At 43.3% G+C, this 12,726-nt stretch overlaps 1 protein-coding gene across 4 annotated transcripts in view; it reads right to left on the minus strand.

Annotated features, from left to right (window-relative positions):
* Positions 1–1,054: 1,054 nt before the first annotated feature.
* Positions 1,055–12,726, minus strand: part of LOC137884320 (extended synaptotagmin-2-like) — a 37,137-nt gene continuing 25,465 nt past the window's right edge. The window contains exons 10-25 of one of the 4 annotated variants that reach the window (XM_068726064.1): positions 12,452–12,628; positions 12,227–12,309; positions 11,754–11,802; positions 11,163–11,252; positions 10,968–11,063; positions 10,071–10,172; positions 7,597–7,659; positions 5,816–5,890; positions 5,390–5,476; positions 5,150–5,299; positions 4,590–5,035; positions 3,834–3,932; positions 3,616–3,747; positions 3,421–3,526; positions 3,230–3,279; positions 1,055–3,085 (exon numbers count right to left, since the gene is read on the minus strand). In XM_068726064.1, the coding sequence (XP_068582165.1) occupies positions 3,040–3,085; positions 3,230–3,279; positions 3,421–3,526; positions 3,616–3,747; positions 3,834–3,932; positions 4,590–5,035; positions 5,150–5,299; positions 5,390–5,476; positions 5,816–5,890; positions 7,597–7,659; positions 10,071–10,172; positions 10,968–11,063; positions 11,163–11,252; positions 11,754–11,802; positions 12,227–12,309; positions 12,452–12,628 (1,851 nt within the window). In that variant the 3' untranslated portion in view covers positions 1,055–3,039. The remainder of the gene's footprint in view (positions 3,086–3,229; positions 3,280–3,420; positions 3,527–3,615; positions 3,748–3,833; positions 3,933–4,589; positions 5,036–5,149; positions 5,300–5,389; positions 5,477–5,815; positions 5,891–7,596; positions 7,660–10,070; positions 10,173–10,967; positions 11,064–11,162; positions 11,253–11,753; positions 11,803–12,226; positions 12,310–12,451; positions 12,629–12,726) is intronic. The other 3 variants (XM_068726067.1, XM_068726065.1, XM_068726068.1) reach the window with 3 other exon arrangements.

Raw genomic sequence — 12,726 nt, forward strand, 5'->3', positions numbered from 1 at the left:
TAATAAGCATGCACGTGCAAACATTTCTACATGGTTGGATGTATTCTTTTATTCCTTTACAGATCAAGAGTTTTGTTTGTGTTTGGTATTTTTTCTTGTACGCCCCAACCGTCCTTTTACTCTGAAGGCCAACTCACTCAATATCCGTAGTTTATTGTATTTCAGTCGGACTTGACGGACCCACGGAGCTGTCCCCTCCTGATTCAGTGCTGCATTCAGGTGCTGTGGGAAAACGATGTCGGCTCAGGGTTGAAGGCAGGTGAACGAGTGATGATGAGGACCACCGTCACGAGGAAGAGGCTGACACGGTTTGGAAGGAAATGCCATCTAATACCATTTGATGTGAATATGTATTATAATTAATAATTATGAATATTTAGGAGTTCAGAAAATTGTATAACTTTGTGGTCCAACTATTGCTTGTTCTTCATCAACACAGAGAGCAGCTTGTTGTCACAGCAGAGGGTGTTTAAAGAAACCAGAGCTGCCGTTTCTGATGCTTTACTGGCTTTAGTTGTTGAGTCCACCTCAACCATGAAGGTCTTTAAAGTCCAAAACCTGTAGTGTTGCTTTACATTATAGTGGATTACCTTGTTTAATTAAAGAAACATCTACACAAGCTGTCTGCAGTAAATGTCTTACTTTTTTACGACCAAATATACAAAAATGCGTTCAAAGATTATTTGTCACCAACATGAGATAATTCCCTCTCACTCAACCGCCGGTTCTGCCGGAGTGAAGCCAAAGCTTCACGTGTTAAAGCTGCATTCTCTCTAGTGTCCAGCAGGGGGCGACTCCTCTGGTTGTATAGAAGTCTAGTCTAAAATGACTCTACTTCTCTCTTGATTTATTCCCTCAGTAAACATTGTAAACATGAGTTTATGGTCTCAATCTCTAGTTTACAGTCTTCTTCAATACAGCATGATGTTCATTTAGTACATTATGCTCCATTTAGAGTCAAACAGACCATGAAGCAGGGGACGATTTAGGGGGCGGGGCTACACAGTGATTGACAGGTCGCTGGTGATGAAACGGGTAAAAGAAGGGTCAGAAGTCACGGTGCCGTACAGCTTCATGCTGCTATAAAGCTCTTTATTTGTTTCAAAAGACATTCTGAGACGTTGGGGCGCTCATCTGTACGGTTTCTCCTCAAACACGCGAACATCTCTGGGATCGTGTGAATCTTATTAAGGCACAAGATAAATTAAGAAGACGGAGGGAAAAAAAACAAGAACAAGCGTCCATCGCAGAGACACGAGCTCTCAGATCTAATAAAATCTGATTCTTACAAAATAAAACACAGGAAGAGACAAAAGAGCTGCGACACGCACTTTAAAAACAGAGCGGTTTACATACGCGTGTGAAACACAACAAGGCAACAAGTCTGTCCTCCTCTGCATCAACACGAGACGGCTGCTCTTTGGCTGAGACATTTATTAAACATGTTATAAGCATCTACTGAACGCGTTTTGTATTGGTTACGCATGTGAATCCCTTTCAGAGCAGCTGCTGCAAAGTCAAAGCAGGGTTGGATTTACATTTTCCCACCACAAGAAGAAAACAGCGACGTGTTGAAAGTGACACTTGGTTACAAGTTAAGACTATTAGTTGATTCATAAACAAAACTTTTAAACAACTCGACATGATCGTGATGGAAATCATCGTGATATCAAACAAACAAAAAGCCCTTTAGACGAAAATGTGCAATTCTTTTAGAAATGTTAAATTACAAAATGTGAAGCCACTTTTTGTAGAAATTGTGATTAAAGCAATTTTTTTTTTAAATAATTCAATTAAGTGATTATTTGTAGAAAGCAAAGTGAAAACTGGTGCAACACTAGTGATGCTTTCAGGTAAATGAATCTGTGTTTGTGCCCAGAAAATACAGTCAAATAATGTATATTTCCACAGCGCATGTTCCTCTTTTTTCTATCACTAATACTGTCCTCACTCACGGGTCCTTCCTGTTTCTCTTCACATTAAAAGAATAACCATTAAAAGGCAAAAGCTGAAGGTCTTTTGATGTGAAAAAAATTGGCAGGAAGTGTTGAGTAGAGATAGCTTAACGTTGATTGAGAAAAAAACTGTAGAAAACGTTACAGCATCAACTTTTATGTGGAAATATACATTATTATTATTATGGTTGTCACAGTGTCTTTTCGTCATGTTACCACTGGAGGGCGCTAGAGAGGATCATTATATAGATAGATATTTAGATAAATGAATAAAAAACATGGTTGATAATATTAAATACAGTTTGATATGGTGAATTATGTGATAAAGAATATTTCAACAACACATTTAGGCAACGTTTAAATTGCAACTAAGAGCAAAGATGATCCCCAGACATTAAAAAAAAACACACAGATGTGCAAATATTCAGCTAAAAACAGCAAACAGGTCACACTTAACGACGGCCTCATTATCAGTGTAACAACAGGCCTGTTAACCGATGGAAAGGAAGTGAACTTGGTTATTACACGTGTTATTACACCGGAATAAAAGCAGAGTGACGCTGAGGGGGGGGGGGGGGGTGAAAACACTTCTCGTCTCTTTGGCCTCTTTAGTTCTGCTTCAGAAACTTAGTCCAGAATGTTGTTCATTTAAAAAAAAAAAAATTAACTAAATCAAATATCATAAAATGACAAACAATAAGAGACCTCCTCTCTCTCTCTCATCTCCGCTGTGTTCATATTTACAAACTTGTACATCGTCGTTCTTTGCTGAAACAGCAAAAAAAAAATAGATTGTCTTCCTCTACAGCTGTTATAGTTTCTCCTATAAATATGGAATATAGACTTCCACAGCAGTACAGTGTGTAATATATATATATATATATATATAGAGTATCCTACACTCCCTTTAGTCTATCAGCCTTTCACTTCTTAAAGGGGAGGTTTGCCTTGCGACTGATGTGATTAGATGAATGTCAAAGCTGCTGTTTTGTACACACACACACACACACACACACACACACACACACACACACACTTAAGTGGGAGAGATATGATGGTAGTGATGATGGTGATGAAGATATGTCTATAGTTGGTGAGGCTTCGTCAGGCCGTCTTCACTCAGCTCATACCTGCAGGAGGAGAAAGACGGGTTTTCAGCGTCACGCTTTCCCTTTAGCCGGCTCTGGAATCTGTGTTTTTTAAATTCTAATCAAAGTCACTCGTACTCCTAACTAGTATAAAATAAATAAAAAACACTCGGCTCAAAGACTTACCATTGTGTCCAACCCTTACTGCTTTCCTCGTGGGTCAAATCCACCAGAACCTGATGAGAAAAGAGTTATAATAAAGACCGAATACGTTTGAAATATTAAATGACGATATCTATTCATGTCCAGACGAGAGGAATATTCCTAAATCATCAAAACTCAAAATGCAAGTCCCTAAGAGATGTATCAGGGTGTACCTTTCCCAGCAGGCCCTTGTGTTTGGAGAGCAGACCTCCGCCGTTCTTCACCGCCACGTCCAGAGTCCTCCTGTGGAGCTCCACGAGGGAAACGCTGAACTCAAACCTGAGCAGGAAGACAAACCGTTCTGCTCAATAATCAGCGACAACAAAAACCCAAACCGTGAGCGTTACTGGTGAAGTTGGGTGACTCACGTCTGATCGTAGACCGGGTTCAGGGTTTTCTTGAAGGTGTGAGTTTTCCTCCGGCCCGACCGCCTCTTGTCAGGAAGCAGGTAGAGGCGGACGTAAGGATCCGAGCCGTGGTCCGAGAACGTGATCAGGTTTCTGTGGAGGTTAAATGAATATATCATAAGAGAGTGGGGGGGTGGGGGGGGGGGGGTTCTTTCTCCTCGCTCTGATTGGTCCAGTACCTGCAGCCGTGGACCACCACGATCAGCTTGTTCCTCTGGGAGCTGTGTCGGACCGTCAGCTGGATCTCACCCAGCGGGAAATGACTGGGGCCTGAACCACTACGGAGAAAAAGATGGAGAGAGGAGGAGGAGGAGGAGAGAGGAAGAGGAGAAGAGAGGAAGAGGAGGGGGAGGAGGAGAGAGGAAAAGGAGGAGGAGGAGAGAGGAAGAGGTAGAGGAAGAAGAGGAAGAGGAGGAAGAGGAGGAGGAGAGAGGAAGAGAGAGGAGGAAGAGGAGGAGGAGGAGAGAGGAGAGAGGAGGAGGAGAGAGGAAGAGGAGAGAGGAAGAGGAGGAGGAGGAGGAGAGAGGAAGAGGAGAGAGGAGAGAAGAGGAGAAAGAGAAGCAGGAGGAGGAAGAGGAGGAGGAAGAGGAGGAGGAGGAGGAAGAGGAGAGAGGAGAAGGAGGTCAACGCTGTGAAACCACCATCTCCTGTTCAAGTCTAGTAGTTGATTCTGAGCCATAGAGCTCCATCAAAACACATGAATGAGCCACACTGTTGCATTTTAACTTTGGATTAATGTATTTACAGACATCGAACCAAAAACACACTCAAGAACAACCCCTTGACTTTCAGAGAAGGGAACAGGAAGTGTTTAAATGCCGACTCATTCCCTGGTTTAAGGACTCGTTACTGCAGCTCTCCATCTCTCTTTAACCTTTAGTCAGACAGAGACAGCTGGACGGTTAAATGGACAGACATGATTGGTTGATATTTACTTTTGCAGCAGCTGGAGTCTCTGCTGCAGCTCCTGAGCAGCGTACGGGTTGGAGATGTCCGAGGCGATGCTCGGCGTCGGTTCCTTGCCTCCGGCCAGGTACTGCTGGGAGCCAGAGATGGCCAGGTTGGAGGTGCTCCTCCCGGTGTCCGCCAGTCCCCTTCCTCCTCCTCCTCTTGCTCCTCCCTGGCCCAAGTCCATGCTTCCCGGAGACCTGAAGGGCTCGTCGGCCTCCCTGCGCCGGTTCAGCAGGTCCTGGGCCGACACGGAGGACGAGCGGGGGATGGTGGAGGCGGAGGTGGAAGCGGAGGTGGAGGCGGGAGGCGCCGAGGAGTCCGAGGGCACGGAGGGCCGCGGGGTTTGGCTGGCGGAGCTGTTCTTGTTGACCTGCACGGAGGACGGGGCGGAGTTTGAGGACGAGGAAGGGTTCTTGTCCAAGCACAGCACCTGAAAGAGAACACATGAAGACCCATGTTCTGTGTGAACGATCAAAAACAAATTGAAAATGTTGGGATTTTAAGAAAGTTCGAAGGGAACGTCATCTGCAGGTTTGCCTCCTACCCGCAGAGCCATCTTCATCTTGAGGGTGCAGTTCGGTCCGGAGTTCTTCAGGGGGAAGCGCTGGTTCAGCGTCATGTCCTGCGCCTCCAGCAGGCGGCTCAGAGGAAGCGTCAACGTCCCCAACGAACACTCGTGTTTCATGTCCTTCACCTGGGAGACACAAGGGGTCAAACGTCACGGTTTACCCGCTTACAAAACATGAGAGACTTGTTCAACCGACGAAAGACATAAAAGACGTACCTCGACCTTCAGCTCTTGGGTTTTGGGGTTGTGGATGAGGAAGGTGAAGGCTTCCTCCCACACCGGTTCATTGGTCTTATATCTGGTCTGATGGAGGACACACCAGAGAGGAGTTAAGAGTCAGAGAACGGTACATTTCTACGTATGGTTCAACATTTTCTTCTTCTTCTTCGATGAGCCTGAGATGAGAAGATCGATTCTTCTGTCCCGTGTGTGAAGAACAGAGCTGGAGTCACAACGTGGTTAGCCTAGCTTAGCATAAAGGCCGGAAGCTAGCAAGTGGGAAACGTTTTAAACGTTTGTGAAGCTCCTGGATTAACAGATCTTATCTTTGAGTTAAATGCAGCCTCATTTTGACACAAAAAAACAAGGTTTTGCTGAATAAATGAATGGTTAGTATGAACGTGGATCTTGTTTTGGTCTCACCTTGCTCTCAAAGGACTTGTGTCCCACTGTGAACTGGACAAGTGGACTGGGATCGCTGGTCACCTTTTTACCGGACTGCAGAAGAAGAAAAAGAGGTTTTAAAAAAGATGCAATGATGGAGGTAATGGGAGTGTAACTCTTGATTTGGTCAAGATTTAGCTCTTATAGCACTTCTTTTTTACATAAAATAAAACTTAACATTCCATTAATCACAAAAACACATCTGAAATGTTTAATATAACAGGTAACGTATCTATGCTGCATGTTTTGAGCTCATGCAGTAATATTTGGGCATGTGAGATCACATCTTTACCACGATACCAAACTACCCAGAAGCTACTTGTCACATTTCAGCAGAAATGTGTAACTTTTGGGTTACGGGGAAGGAGTTGAGAGGGAAAGTACATCAGGTAAACGTCTCTATGGCCCCAAAACAGGAAGTCTGGAAAACCTACCGGATGACTTCAAAATAAAGGTTTCTGAATCTAAAAAAAAGCTGGGTGTAAATGTAATTATGACAACAATGTTGTTATTTACAACACACATTGTTAGACATAGTTTTAGTAAACAAACATGATTAGTGGAGTTTGTTAATGATTTCACAATAAAAGTCAGTAAGTAACAGCGCCCCCTGCTGGACTTTTATATTCCACTCCCTGATATTTCTATCATAGTGAAATACAAGAGTCTTCAAACTTTCTCACAACACGGGTTCATAGTCGCCGTTCAACATGTAAACAGAACTGTGAGGACAATGTAAAGATTTGTTGGCAGTTAGCTGTTTAACAACAAAGCTCATCTATAACTGTCTGTGTCTTCAAGTGCCTTTCACAATAAAAGCACCAACCAATTACAAACATGGCATTTGTTTCAAAAGTTTACATCTTTTATTATCTCCGCCAGGAGGACCGTGCGATCGGTTGTGCTTGAGTGAGTGAGTGAGTGAGGGAGTGAGGGAGTGTGCACCTCTGTGTCTGTCCACGGCTAATCTCTCACTCTGATGCAGCAAACGGCATAATATTTTGGGTGGACAGTTATGGCTGCACGCTCAAGGAGCTCTCGCGGTTGCGGCGACTCACACTTTCTCAAAACCCCATTTATTGCCTGTTTTAAACTGCCTGGTGATTCTTCAATCTCTACTCTTAGCCGGCCCCTGTTTGTTTTAGATGATATTTTGTTTGGCTAACAGCTAATGGAACTGTTCTTCCTGCTGAGTACATCGCTGCTACTTAGCCGCTGCTACATGAGCAGTCATCTTGATGAGTTTCATTCTGGTTTTGGCGAGATTGCATGAAGTGTCTTCTACAAAGACGACCAGTCGATTGGCTGCAGACATCGCCGCTTGTTTTTGAGTTTGAATGAAGTGTGTTTTACGTCACCTTGGAGCCCATTTGGTCTCTAGACGAGGGTTTAGCCAATTGTGGGTCATATTCATTCAATCACACAAATACAGCAGCGGTCGTTGCAGACACGCCTGGCGGAGATCTGGACTCTACTGAGTGCACCTTTCTGGTAAATATGTTGAATCAGCTTTAGCTGTAAAACTGTGTTAACTACAAGTATACAGAACTGTTTAAAAAAAAGGTACAAGGGCTCTATGGCAATACTACCTTTAACAAAAATGTTGCCATAGGACCTAATTAACAGTAAGCTAACACACATTTTGAACGGTGTAAACACAAGTTGAATGTGTGAGTGAATCAGCCTGTATGCGTTGTGTTCCTGTGTTTCCCTCCTCGGTGTCGGAGCGATATGGGAGTGCTTCGTCACCGTGTCGTTACCTTGATGGCCTTACTGACCGAGGCCTTCCTCAGCCCCGACTGGTTGAACTCTAACGGATTGCGCTTTGATTTTTTCCCCCAGGGAGAAGGCAGGAGAGATCAAACAACACAAACACACACACACACACACACACACACCAGTAGGTTATTCGGGTGAAGAGGGGGGGAGGGGGGGCATGCAGGGAGAGGATGAGGAGAAAGACAAGAACACACCAGGACCACCAAACGATGGGACACGATGAGACAGACAGACAACATGGATGATCACATGGTTAATGACATTCCCCAATTAAACCTGGACATGAGGAGACAACTAGAGTCCAACCAATGAAGACCATATTTACGTCACGTTTTTAAATTAAAATGGTAAATGAAACAACGATTGCAAACTTTGTTATTTAAATAATACATTTAGAAAACTGGAAATGTAATTATTGTAAATATCAAAAATGTAAAGCTTGCAAAAGAGTTTTCTCTGCCAATAAAATATTTTCCCATACAAAATATCTGCTCTGAACAGACGTCAGGTAAAAGGTATTGGTTGGACTCTAGTTAAAATACCACAGCATTAGATGATTCATTAAAATGGAGAGAGATTAAGAGAAGATCAGAGGAAAGGAATCATTCTGATCAAACGGACAATGAGATGGTTTATGTTGTGGTGGTGATTGGCTGACATTAATATATTTATATTGGTATGAAATACATTGATGTTACAACCAAACAACACATTGAATTGGTGATAAAAGCATGTAAGTGTTTTACTGTGTTTTTGCAGATTACATGAATGTAAAGACTTCGGGCAACAACAGAAGTATTTCCTTTGGTGTCGCACTATCAAGACCATGGACACAGTTGTGTTTTCATTTGTATCATCACACCTGGACACCTGGACGCAGGTAAAATGTATACAACTATGAATGAAAAGACGGAAGCGTGACCTCGCGGTTACAATTGTTTGTGAAAAACTGCAAAATGAAACATAAAACCTGGCAATTTTTTAAAATGTGAATACTTTTAATTAAATTGTACCAAACTTCATAATTTCTTCCCTCCTGTTCAGCTCTGATCTAACATGGATCAATGTCAGATCAGTGATGGGATCAGAGGAGAGATTTTTAAGAAATACACAGACTTGTTGACAAGTAACGCTGAAAACACACCAAGTAGCGGTAAAGTGCAACGAGCTGCTGCAACGAGGCTGCTGCAACGAGCTGCCGCAACGAGGCTGCTGCAACAAGCTGCCGCAACGAGGCTGCCGCCACGAGCTGCCGCAACGAGGCTGCCGCAACGAAGCTGCTGCAACGAGGCTGCTGCAACGAGGCTGCCGCAACGAGGCTGCCGCAACGAGCTGCCGCAACGCAACATCTATCAATTCTGTGCAACCAGGCGGTAGAGTTTAAAGGGACAGTTCACCCAAAAATCTAAAATACACCTTGTTTTGTTTTCCTGCCGTGTTATTGATCAATTTAGATTTCTTTGTGCTGTCAGTTGCTAAACATATAAATAGCAGTATAGGTGTTTGTTTTTGAGTTTGTGGTGATCTGTCTTTTTAATTATTCTGTGACATGTTGACCTACGACACAAAGAATGTCTTCACATGAACGCCTTCTGGCCGCAGAAAAATCTAATTGTTGCGGCGGGCCGTACTTCTCTTGGTGTGTTTGTGGCGTACGCAGCCGGATTAAAGGGACATTTACTCATCAGTGACACCTGTGGCCAACCGCCAGAACTGCATTACGCATTCAAGTGTTGGCACCATTTCCCTGTCAAAGCTTCTGTGCGTTCTTATAAAATCAAGCCAATAAATTTGCTTCAGTTTTTTTCACGGAGCGGTGACCGATGCGCTGCCCCCTGCTGGCAGAGTCACTGATGGAGAAAATCTGTTCACACACACACACACACACACACACACACACACACAATGAGTTAATGCAGGGAGGATGGAGGGAAAGCAATCCACAGAGAATTCACCCTCCCTGCTCTCAGAGTCTCAGACTGATCAAAACGCATTCCCTCCTCTCAAAATACATTTAAACAACAATAGTAGAAAATAGAGCTTTAACCTGCCGGAGACGTACTTTTTCAATACGTTGATTAACGGTTGTGAGAATTCATCAACAACCTCTCAAGTCTCTAAATGTCTCTATTGTTTAAAAACAAAAACTGTAAGAATATGAACTCCCGATAATGTTCTATCCTTGCATCGATGCACAATCGTCCACACCTCGTGAAGAACAGAGGAGGAAGGATGCTCGTGATCGTCCTCACACACACAAACCGTCACCGCTGTCGCTTCCTGTCATGTTCCTCCGCTTTGTAATCAGTCAAACGCCAACAGATAACAAGATATGATGTTAATGAATTCTCATGCACTAGTCGGGATTCATGCTCATCAGGCAAACTGTTCAAACCTTCGCTATTATTTAAAAAAAAAAAAAAAAAAGGATGCAGGAAACAGCCAGCGGACTCACAAACAAGGTCCGATAGAGAGAGGCGGTGTTCTCGCAAAACACGAGGCCCGCCGCCCGCCTCTCTTTTAAGTAGCCAGAGCCCAAGTTCCCCTCGAAGACGCTCTTCAGAGGGGAGGAGGAGGAGGAGGAGGATGTGAGGAAGAAGAAGAAGAGGAGGAGGAGGCTGAGAGGAGGAAGGTGAGGCCAAACACTAACAGATAAAGAGTTCTCTATGGTAGAAGACACTGCGTGAGACCAGGCAGACTCAAAGGTGAAAGTTCAGCTACCAGAAAGAAACGAGATGCTCAGAAACAAATAGATGTTAAATGAACATTTTCTTTTTCAGAAACACAGCAAAATGTTCCCTTATGTTAAAACTATTTGAGCCACCTGGTCCAATAAAAACAACTAAATAAAACATAAAAATGTTTTGCGTATTTATGGCAATTTAAAGAAGCTAGAGGAACGCGCACACAAACACATATTCTTATATTATATATATATATATATATATATATATATATATATATATTCTTATTATTCTGAGTCTTCTCTCTACGGCACCTTCAAGATGAGAAAGCTGAAGAACAGAAAAGAAGTTCAGAGGAGAAGTTGAAGGACTGAGGTGAACACTCTAGTTGTTCCAAAGAGCGTTTGTTTTAAACAACCTGGAAGCACCAGACGGGTGGAGATATCAAGTAGTGACCACACAGTAACAAAGGCAACAAACTACAGCTCCAATTCAATATAAAATATGAAAAAATGCATTAAAAGTTTCCCTTTTCCTGCCTCATTATTCCGTTTAAGAGTATTTAAGCGTCTATAAATCACCATTCTTCAATAAATGAAACTTTTAGAGTAAACTGGGCGTCATTGCAGCAGAAGTGCACTCTGGGAGGTTGGAGCAGACCGACTTACCGGCAGGTTTCTGGCCGAATCCAGGAAGACGACGAGCAGCGCCGACGACAGGCCGTCGTTGGCTTGACCCCGGTCGGCTTTGATGCTCGTCAGAGCCTGAGAGGACAGAGGGACGGACGCTGCTTAGTGTGTTGCGGAGTTAAAGCTGCTTTTTTGTACTTTTTCTTTTTAATTAATTGAGCAGCGGTTGCGTACCTGGTCCAGCTTCTCAGGTGTGTGCAGCAGAGACAACCACTCCAGCTTGAGGTGCAGCTTCCCTGTAGACACATCCTCCACCACGAACCACTGCAACAAAGAAACCTTCGCTTAACACCAATACTCAAGGACTTCATGGTCCTCAGGCATTTTCTGATGGTTATAACACAGCAATGACGCATGCACCCAGTATTTATGGTATTATTATTATTGATGTATTTTATTTAGTGTCTTTTTCCTCGTGAGACTAGAGGGAGTCACACGATTTGCAGAAATACTCAACAGTGATTTATTTTGTAGAGCTTATGATGCGCTGACACTTTAAAATAACAGATCGTTCACACATGACAGCACCCTGGAAGACAACTGCAGATTATCAACTTATTATTTATCAGAATAAAATATGTTAGAAGAGAAAATTACAATTTATAGTTTCACTATTTTATTCAATATTCATTTCATGTCTGTAAATCTCTCCCATCATCAGGATTTATATTTATATTATATATATATATATATACAAGTATAACATGGAGAGGACTGCTGAAGGCTATGAGAGGAGGAGGAGGAGGAGGAGGAGACGCAGATTACCTCATCGACCTTCTGTTCCTTCTGGAGCTCCGCCACGTCGATCTCCAGGCTGAAAAAAAAGAGTCACAAACAAACTATAAACAAACTTTTTGGTGAAAGTGAAGCGGACTCAAAAAAAAGTTCCCGGAGCTCAAAGTAACTTCTTTAAAAGTTTTGTTTTGTCTGAGCGACAGTCCAAAAACTAAATATATTCAATTTCTAATAATGTCAAAAAACAGAAAAGCATGAGGAAAGAGCACTATTTGCATTTTTGGTGGATGAAGGACTTGAACGATTGTCAACGTATCGATTGTTTTAGCAGTCGATAGATCTCATGAACACTGAGGAGCTCTGTGGAGGAGATGCCTTCATCTTCACCTCAGTCATTCACACAAAGAGCCTTAAACTCACATAGAGTTATTAATAATAATAATAATAATAATAATAATAGTGTGCTGTTTGTCTGAGGCTCATCATTGAAACAGAGGCTGTACCTTCCCAGGAAGTCGTCTTTATCCGTGTCTTCATCAAACAGCTCAATGTCCAGATTCTTTGCTGTGTTATCGTAGATCAAGGCCTGAACACACACACACACACACACACACACACACACACACACACACACACACACACACACACACACACACACACTGTTTAAAGTGCTTGAAGTATATAACCCTCGTTGAGGTCGTGTTATGCAGACTCCGTCAGACCCTCACCTCGTACACCTCGTTCCATTTGGGGTGGACCGTCTCGTGGATGACTTTGCTCTGGAAGACGTGGGTCCCGATCCGGATGAACCCGTACGGGTCCGACTTGCCTTTGATGAGTCCGCCCAGGAACTTGTCTTTGCCCAGCAGGTCCTGGGCCTCGATGAAGTGGATCCTCAGGACGCCCTGAGGACACAGACCACAAACGAGACAGTGTGAGATGAGGCTGGACCAGAAGAAAAGAAACAGACCTTCTCTGAAATCATTTGAAGTGTGTGTGTGTG

The sequence above is a fragment of the Cebidichthys violaceus genome, unplaced genomic scaffold (genome assembly GCF_023349555.1).
Source record: "Cebidichthys violaceus isolate CVI_PGR_0920_01 unplaced genomic scaffold, fCebVio1.0.p SCAF_38, whole genome shotgun sequence".
Lineage (NCBI taxonomy): Eukaryota > Metazoa > Chordata > Actinopteri > Perciformes > Stichaeidae > Cebidichthys > Cebidichthys violaceus.